Source organism: Sinocyclocheilus grahami, unplaced genomic scaffold, assembly GCF_001515645.1.
Source record: "Sinocyclocheilus grahami isolate Dianchi unplaced genomic scaffold, SAMN03320097.WGS_v1.1 scaffold785.1, whole genome shotgun sequence".
Classification (NCBI taxonomy): Eukaryota; Metazoa; Chordata; class Actinopteri; order Cypriniformes; family Cyprinidae; genus Sinocyclocheilus; species Sinocyclocheilus grahami.
The window spans coordinates 329,542-339,490 of record NW_015505964.1 but is presented as its reverse complement, the minus strand read 5'-3'; the positions used below and the strand labels follow the sequence as shown (position 1 = coordinate 339,490).

Below are 9,949 nucleotides of genomic sequence, written 5' to 3'. Positions count from 1 at the left end.
TGCTTTTAGTTTTTTCCCCCAGTGCACAGGCGTACACGTATGGAAAGTAAATTGCGTGCATCTTCGGAATCGGAGATTAAATTTAGATTATAATTAAAATGGATTAAATTTAGAATTCCTTATGATTTAACACTATTTGCTTAAAGTTGTTTTATGTTTGATGAGAAGTAAAACCTTCAACATTTCTCACATTATCACAGTTTATTTGCTATAGTTTAGAAAATGGTAAGTACTCAGAGTTAAACTGTGTCAGAACCAATTCATCTTGATAATGTCAGATTGTCACGAATTCGGTCCATGGACTTCCGTTTATTCACCACCAGAGGTCACCCTTTCCATTACATTGACTCTTGCACAACACAAACTGTTGCATAGCACCCCGGACTACATATCCCATCATTCTTTGCACGATTTGCACACTGCACTGATTTGCACTCATTGCACACAGCTGTTTCTAATCACCTCACTCACTATATAACACCCACTCTAACCACCTTTCTCTGCTGAGTATTGTTTAGCCTGTACCCCTTTCCGAGTCTCCGTGTTTTCCTTGTTTTGCCTTGCCTGTTTTTGCGGTTTCTGATCTTTGCCTGTTTTCCTGGATTTCTCCCTCTCGTCCTGCCCCTGTGATTCTGTCTGCCGATCGGTGACCTACGCTAGCCCTAGGACTATTCTTGTGTTTTTGCCCACCATATACCTGTTTGCCATTGTTCGACCCTGCCTGTTATACCACGTCTCTTTAAATAAAGCTTGCAGATGGATCCACACGTCTCACGTCTCGTCAGCCCCATTACAGTTGTTACCATTCAAATGAAATTAGTATTAACAAACTAAATTTTTCCACTGCTGAGGAAACAGTAGCTGCATCTGAAGTGGCATTAGATGCATTTACACAAACAGTTTGATGAAGCTGAGCTGCCATAAATGCATTCACACTGCAAAATTTCAAATACATAAATAATTTTATAAGATTGATGTTTTACATATTTTTTAAACATATAAATGTTGAAAAAATGCAATGATACTTTTAAATATGACTAAACCACCAGTAGATGGTGGCAAATGTCTGTTTTAATGAGTGAGTCATTTATTCATTCAACCATTTAATTCAAAGGGCTGATTCATTCAGAAACGAGGTAAGTGACATGTCCTTATGAATGGGCCACTGAATCATTGACTCACTCAATTTGTTCAAAAACGTGGATTCATTCAGTAACGAAACACCACTGTGTGTTGCTCGGAGACACACAACAGTTCTACTGTGGCTTTAATCGGAACTATTCTCGTCAGCAAAATTGAGCAAAAACCGTCAATATTTTGTCCAAAATCGAAGTCACTTAATTTTAACTTCTTGTTTATTGAAATACTATTGTATAAAATCAGTGTCACATTGCAATCGTGTTGATATACTCAAAGAAACATCATGCCCGTATAATGTTGCTTACCTAAATCATATTTTGTAAATATCTTTTTTTTTTCTACTGCAGTATGCATCTATAAATATCTGTGAGTTACTTTGTGTGTGCTGTCCCTCCCACACACTCACCCAGGCTGTGCAAGCCTCATCTGGCATGACAGAGCGCCGCTGGCAATAAAAGGATCGGCAAGACGTGAGACTGACCGGCTGGTCACCGATCCGGGCTGATAATGCGAAAAATCGGCCGATTCCGATCACTGGCCGGTCAATCGGTTTATCTCTAGTATATACTGTATTCTATATATAGTACCAGTCGAAAGTTTGACTATAGTGTATTATAATATAGCCTACACATAAAGAATATCGGCTGATATATCGATATCTGTCTCTTTTTTTTTTACTCCCTAATATCAGTATCGGCCCCCAAAACAACATATCGGTAGGGCTCTAATAAATAGAAACTTCTGATACTCTCCAGAGCACAAACACCAATACACACTGGAGTGTTTGCTAAATATGTTTTGCCAATATCAGATAGGGCTCCCTGAGTTCCTGAAGTCCTAAGCAGCTGCTTACCTCACTTATTGGCAGTGTTGGGAAGGTTTCTTTGTAAATGTAATGTGTTACAGATTACAAGTTAACCTATTTAAAATGTAATATGTAGTGTAACTATTTTAATTACTTTATTAAAGTAATATAAATGATTACATTTGGTTAATTTTGATTACTTTTCAAAATTTCTAACGAATGTTTTCAACTGTTAATCATTTTGAAACATTTAAACCAGGCAAGGTTAACCTTACAGTAGTACTCAACACAAGTACTTACTGTCAGACTTTCAAAATACTTCCTCACTTAAATTAAGATTATAAAAATGTAATTTTAAAGCACAGCCACCACAAAATTAGACTTCTAAATTTTCACCCCTTTTTACTTTGAGATCGTACTGAGGTTAAATAAAGATTTAAAATCATAAGTTATAGTTTCATAGCTATGATACTGTTTTTGGAATCAAATCTTTGCATACAGTGGGGAAAATATTTATTTGATCCCTTGCTGATTTTGTAAGTTTGCCCACTTGAAGAAATTAAGGGTCTGTAATTTTTATGGTAGGTTTATTTCAACTGATAGACGCAGAATATCAACCAAAAAAATCTAGAAAAAAACACATTATATAAAGGTTAGAAATTGATTTGCATTTCAGTGAGTGAAATAAGTATATGATCCCCTACCAACCAGCAAGAATTCTGGCTCCCACAGATTGTTATGTGCCCATGTGGAACACAGATTAGTCCTGCCACTTTAAGAAGTTACTCCTAATGTCAGCTCGTTAGGTGTAAGACACCTGTCCACACAATCTGTATCTTCCATTCCAACCTCTCCCACCACCATGGGCAAGACCGAAGAGCTGTCAAAGGATGTCAGAGACAAGTTTGTAGATCTGCACAAGGCTTGAATGGGGCTACAAGACTATCAGCAAGAAGCTTGGTGAGAAGGAGACAAATGTTGGTGCGATTATTCGGAAATTGAAGAAATACAAAACAACCATCAATCGGCCTTGGTCTGGAGCTCCGTGCAAGATCTTGCCTCATGGGGTAAGGATGATCATAAGAAAGGTGAGGGATCAGCCCCTAACTACATGGGAGGAGCTTGTTAATGATCTTAAAGCAGTTGGGACCACAGTCACCAAGCAAAACATTGGTAACACACTACGCACTACGCAATGGACTGAAATCCTGCAGCACCCGCAAGGACCCCATGTACTGTAAAATCTTGGACGAGAACCTCCTTCCCTCAGCCAGAACACTGAAGATGGGTCATGGATGGGTCTTCCAGCATGACAATGACCCAAAACATACCGCCAAGGCAACAAAGGAGTGGCTCAAGAAGAAGCATATTAAGGTCATGATATAGGCACGTGCTATGAGTGATGCAGACAGCACACACAAACACGAACACATGCATTTTTAGACGGACAAATATGACTGCTGCACTCGCGTCTCACAGAAGAGATGTATAGAAAGCCATGCTAAGTTAAAACAGTTTAAACTTTTAGAAAGCATGTCGCAAATTTGTGGAGGTTTATTCCTTTTCACTGTGTCTCATATGTTTTTAAATGCAGTCTGTGTGAATGGCGCTTTGGCTCTTTGGATTAAGCAATGCATAAATACATGATGCTGTTTTGTTCATAATTGTTTATGCAATTTACGAAATTATATTAGATTTTTATGAGTTAATTTAGACGTAATGCACGTTTTTATAGAGTTACTTGCTAAATGCGCTGCATTATTTTGCTCATTGCGCCCTCCTGTGGCGTTGGGAGACAATTAGACCTATACAATAAAGACCTATTTAATCTGCATATAAAACATTAGAAATTAGATATTTGTTTAATTTTTATTGTGTTTGATCGTTAAAACAAAAAATATTTGTTTGTCTCAATAAATTGATCTATTGCTTTTTGTTTTAAAAAATGTTTCTATTGCTTTTTGTTTTAAAAAAAGGTTAGGTCTGTCTCTATACGTTAAAATAAACCTACCATAAAAATTACAGACCCTTCATTTCTTTCTAAGTGGGCAAACTTACAAAATCAGCAGGGGATCAAATAAATATTTTCCCCACTGTAGCTATGACAGGAATAGTGTTGTCAAAAGACCCGGTATTTCGGTACCAAGTCGGTACTAAAAAAATGAAAACGTTACGGTACCAGGTTTTTTTAAGTACCAGTGGTACCGAGTACCCGGTCAACCCGGTTCTTGATGCGCTATCCGAAAGCTATCCTCTTCCAGTGTTGCCAAGTCCGTGGTTTTCCCGCGGAATTGGGCTGCTTTAACAAAAAGTGGGGGTTGAAAAACGACCCCATTAACGTGATATTTAGCCCCTGGAATGTGAATTTGACCAGGGGAACACCGCCAAAACATGCGTATTTTATTGTGAAAACCTGGCAACCTCTTCTTAAAAGCAGTGGTGACCTCAAGAGGAGGAAATGCATCAAACTAACAAAACACCCCGATCAAGTTCAAGCAGGTAAGTTTCAATTAAATTTTTAATATTTAAAGCTTCTGTTATGAATATTATTCCATATTTTAATTTAAATTTCGGATTGAAATAAACATCGCCGTTAGCGTATACGTAGTTAATCGTTAGCATAAGTGCGGCTAATATAATGAGCATTAGAATGAATTTTGTTCAAAATTATTTCTTTGTTAACCATTTAATCCCAGAACCCTGGTTACCATGGCAACCCTGAGATACATTTACAACCTAATGGAATGCGAAGCAGGGAAAATCCATACATGTTCCATAGGAAATCCACAATGCACAGCAGAAATGGACTTTTCTACTAATTAATTCATAGGAAAACCTTTCTTTGAATGAACACACATATCCTTCAGGTCATGGTGTATGTGGTCTTTGATATTTTTAGAATATTCTATGCACGCTTATGATGGAACCCATTCCTGTCATCCTGCCTATATGTAATCCTACCTTGTTTAGTATCTATGAATTCGCCTTCTGATGATCGAAACAAGCGTGTATATTATATGTTGGTACATAGGCAATATATATTAGTGTCCTGAGAATCTTTAGTAATTTCGATTCAAGTTCCATTTGCAAACTACCATGCTTGGAGACAAAGGGTCGCAAAACCCTCCAGCAATTGCCACCTCCCGCTTGGAATTTCCGTCTTTCTCATTGGACAAGCCCATTTTGAGAGGCGGGAATCTTCTACAGCATAAAGGCCAGGTTTTAAAAGCCCTTTAAAATTAAATATGAACACAGTTTGGATTAAATAAAAGTAGTCAAATTTTATCTCCTGTATAGACTTTACTGTACAATGTTAGATCTAGTAACATCTTACAGTGAGTGAACAATATATTTTTAAAACATTCATTAATGTTTGTGAATGTTATTTAATACAAACACTTGATCATTCATGTTTGTTCATTGTGTATTAAATCATTTTGAATTTTGAAATTAACCCTAAGAAGAATAATTGCCATATAACTATTGTTTATTGTTAGGTCATGTTATCTAACAAACAAAATCTTATTGTAAAGTGTTTTTAATACTACAGTTTCCATCTATTTGATATACACTTAATATATGTAATCTTATCTAAATTTATTATAAAAGCTGAGGTTTGTTATTTACTGAAAAGTTATATTTTAGCTAGTGTCGATGATCTTATGTTGCATTTGGTCAGACTCAGCCCATTGCTTTACTTAAGTATATTATATTTTCCTTTTACAGCTGCAGACTGAGGAAGATCCTGAAACACACCAGCAAACCCTAAAACAGACAACAGTTTACAGATGTTTTTCAGTGGCAGCAGAACTATGAATAAACTTTTGGGTGAAACTTGTTTACTTTTTTCATACTTTTATTACTTGTGAAAAAACCTGAAACAATTTTAAATAAGTATAAAGAATGGCATTGGTTTTGTACATTACATTTTTTGTTTAACGTTATTAATATAAATGTTGTTCAATTAGCATGTTTTTGTGTTTCGCTTTGGTACCGAAATTGCTACCGAGAACCGTGGATTTTCACTGGTATTGGTACCGAATACTGACATTTTGGTACCTTGACAACACTAGACAGGAAACAATGGCATCTAACAATGCCTTGGAAAAAAACTGTTAATCTTAAAGGGGACATTGGATGCCCATTTTCCACAAGTTGGTATGATTCTCCCTCTCTTCCATGGAAGAGAAAAGGAGATTTGCAAATAATCATAAAAAGTATAAATTGTGAGACTTACTTCTTCTTGAGGTGCAGCTGGATCACAAAAATTGGGTACTGATCCATCCATGAGTTTCAACTTTTTTAGCAAAACATGCCTTGAATTGGCCCTTGTTCAGAAAGGAGTCTGGATTTAAATGATTTGATCAGACATAAACAAATGTAGGTGTATTCAGTGGCACTTCACAATCAAAAACAAAACTAATCCACTGCGTCCTCAGTGACTCTGATATCGGGAGAAAATGAAGACTCTTATGTTCACTTTTACATGCAACTACAAAACACCTGCATTGCTTACAAGGCACTGTTGTCGCTACACCTGCTTGAGCACGAAGAAAATGGCAGACAGCATTCAACTGGCTGAGGGCGGAAATATGCTAATATGGGACAATCCGTCAGCAGCCGTGGACGGGGCCTGAGCAGTATGACGTCATACTCAAAACGGCTAGATAATTTAGACTGTTTAGGTTTTTTGGGGGATTAAAAAAAAAAGTGAATTGATTTTTATCATTGTAGGGTGGTTGTGTCCACACACTGCTAAGACACATTTATATGCAAACACCATGTAAAAGTTGAGTGCATCCGATGTCCCCTTTAAAAAATAAAGCGTATACATATTAATTAAAAAGTTATCAAATAAGCATGTGTCCTATTCTGTGTCCTAAACTCCAGAAACAATGGTGCCTCATATTTTAGAGCAGTCAATGCTATTTGGAAAAGAAATCAATCAAATCTGTATTTGTGTGAAAATATTTAGATGTAACCCCCTTTGTAATCATTAACATTTTCATAAGTAACTGCAATTTAATTACACATTTTATTTATTTTGTAATTAAATTATGTAATATCGTTACATATAACTAGTTGCTCCCCAACACTGCTTATTGGTTAAGTCTGCCCCTGGCAGTGGCTTCACTTCTTATAAAATCATGGGCAACACAGTTCTCTATATTAGATAAATGGTTTCAAGGCACTTCATTGGGATTTACTGACCCAAAACTCTTGGAATGGTTATGTAAATGTAGGGATCCATGCATTTGAATATTTTTAACAATTTTATAAAATTTACAAAAATATTGTTACATGGTGGCACTTGTAATAGTGACACAAGAGGTCAAAAAAGGGTGTTGTGGTTTATAATGTGCAATTAGATTAAACTTACCTGAGGGGTTCCTCCAGCCCTGCTGCATCCCTTCTCTCCCTGTGGTTCTCCTCCTAATGGGAGGACCAAGCCTATCTTCTGCCCCCTCACCACCATGTCCAGCACCGATCTGAATCACCTGAGAGAGGGCTGTAATGATGCACCTGGATTCCAGAGGTCTCAGTGAGTGCATGCCCATTCTGGGAACTGGCATTACCATCTGGCATTGCAGCAAGCTGTAAGTGCATGAACGAAATATTGTAAAAAATGCGGGACATAGATTGTTACACACATTTTAATTAGACTTAGTCAAATTTTAGACCTTAACAGTGTTCAGCTGTTCCAATGAGTCACAGAAGATTTCACTCTCTGAGTCACTAGCCAGCCCCTGAACCTCAGACACATGTGCCTCTACACACATATATGGCGATGAAAGAGAAGAAATATAGTGCACACAATCTTGGCATTATTTATTACTTATACAATTGTCAAATGTTTAAACAGGAAGTTTGGTGGGACATGTCTGGATAGCGATCATAACCGGTGCAGGTTCCAATATAATAATAAAAAAAAAAACAGAAGTGTAAATGATCAGAGTAAAATTGCAAATATTTGTTTGTACAAGCTTAAAACCCAAATTTTCCATTGTAAAAAAAAAAAAAAAAAGTGTTTTGGTGGGCTGTAAAATATTCTGCATCCCTCATTTATAGATAATCATTACACTACCTGTACTCTCAGATTGAAGTTCACTTTCAGGAACCATCCCTGTGTCCTCCTGTTGAAGAGCTGGTTCTTGAGTTGCCTTCTCCACTTCATGATCAGCCCAACCATAAGTTGGTTCTCTGGCATTTACATCTTTAAAATGCACACCAAAATCATAGTTTTCATAGTAATCATAGTAGTTATCACATAGAACTCATTGTATTTTACCAAAATAAATAAATAAATGCACACCTGATCTAAGAGATAAAAGTGCCTCTGGAGGTCTGGGCATATAATGAATGGCATAATAGAGAGGTTCAAAATAATGGAAGAAGGATGCAGGCTTCTCATTGATTTGCATGGTGTCTATAACCTCAGGGTTTCTACAGACATGAACAAGTTAAATTTAAGATGTTTTAAGACCTTTTTAATACCACCTTATATGAAATTTAAGACCTAAACCTGTAATGGAAGTACACATTATATTACATACATATATGTAATATTGAATGTGTTTAACGTAAAAAGAAAACAAAATATCATCACTGTAATAAATTATATTTATTACTAAAATACACAGTGAACTTTTCATATCAGAAGACAATATTCCATTCAAAATATCCCCACAAAAGCACTGCATCACCAAGATTTTTGGTGGCACAAACAGTTTATTCTGAAGGAATATTTTCATCAATGTTCTATCAACTTAAATCTGCATATTTTTATTTACCTTTACAAAGGCTTATTTTTACAAATGCATAAATAATGTTTTGATATATTAAACATAAAACGTTGAATACTGATATTTGAAATTATTTAAATAATAAAAAGGTACTTTAAATGTGAAATTAAAACCGCCAGTAGGTGGCAGTGGGTCACTGTTAATAAGTGAGTCATTTAAATGTTTGATCATTAAGGAACGAAATACCATCATGTTGCTCAGAGACGCAAAACAGTGCTGTGGCTTTGTTTGGAATTATTTCTGTTGTCGAAATAGTGCAAAAACAGGCAATATGGTGTCTAAAACGTAAGTCTCTTAATTAACTTATAGTTTATCGCACTGTTGTAAAATAAAAAAATCAATAACACACTTGTAATCGTGGTCAATTTGTGGAGAAAAAAAAACGTACTCTTCATGTGAAATTGATTAACTATACGCAGTTGTATAAATATTTAGGCCTACATTTTCTGCCCCATGTATTGAATTTGTGATCATTCTGAATGTATTTTAATAGACTGAATCATGCAGTGAAAGAGCGCACTGTAAATGCGCATGCTGTAACGGCCACCTACAGGTGTCTTTCATGTTGTGAACCTGCAACCATTCCGTACCTGGGATTCATATAATGGCCCGCAGCATGTGACTTCCGAGAGTTGCGTTAAAGGAGTTCCTGGTGACTGTTCATTTCAGGATGAGGTGCCTGGGGACGACTGTGGACAGGCAGTGGTGGACGATGCTTTTGGCCTGACAGACAATATGGGAAATGTTGATTGTTTACCTCACCAGGAGGTTGACATAACCTCTAAGACCGAAAATTTTTCTGTCAGTGACTGTGACCTTGACAGGCATTGCTATAACTTGAGACCTAGGCTGGCGCCAAGAATCACCTCTGGGTGGTCAACTAACAGGTGGACAAATACATACCACACTGACAGACTAGACCTTAAATGAGGCAGTAAGCACGCCAGTGAAAGCTCATTGTTCTCTATTCAACACTGCAGAGTTTGTCTGTTGACATGTTACATGTTTTGATGTTAAAAACAAAGGAAGTTGTAAAAACCAGAAAAAGTATCCCATTTTGCATCTGTGATGGGTTAGGTGCTGTTTTCTTTTAATTGAAATGAGTCGCTGCAGAATATGTATGTTGGTTCAACTGTACTGTCATGTATGCCAGTTGCTGCCATGTCAATACATGCCCCTATGTGATCTGACACTCTTTACA

The 9,949-nt window shown here is 36.6% G+C and overlaps 1 protein-coding gene across 1 annotated transcript in view; it reads right to left on the bottom strand.

Annotated features, from left to right (window-relative positions):
* Window positions 1–9,576, bottom strand: part of acbd4 (acyl-CoA binding domain containing 4) — a 31,783-nt gene extending 22,207 nt beyond the window's left edge. Inside the window, 6 exon segments of the mRNA XM_071582321.1 lie at window positions 7,326–7,450; window positions 7,452–7,540; window positions 7,627–7,715; window positions 8,031–8,159; window positions 8,259–8,389; window positions 9,506–9,576. Coding sequence (XP_071438422.1) covers window positions 7,326–7,450; window positions 7,452–7,540; window positions 7,627–7,715; window positions 8,031–8,159; window positions 8,259–8,389; window positions 9,506–9,576 — 634 coding nt within the window.
* Window positions 9,577–9,949: the final 373 nt, after the last annotated feature.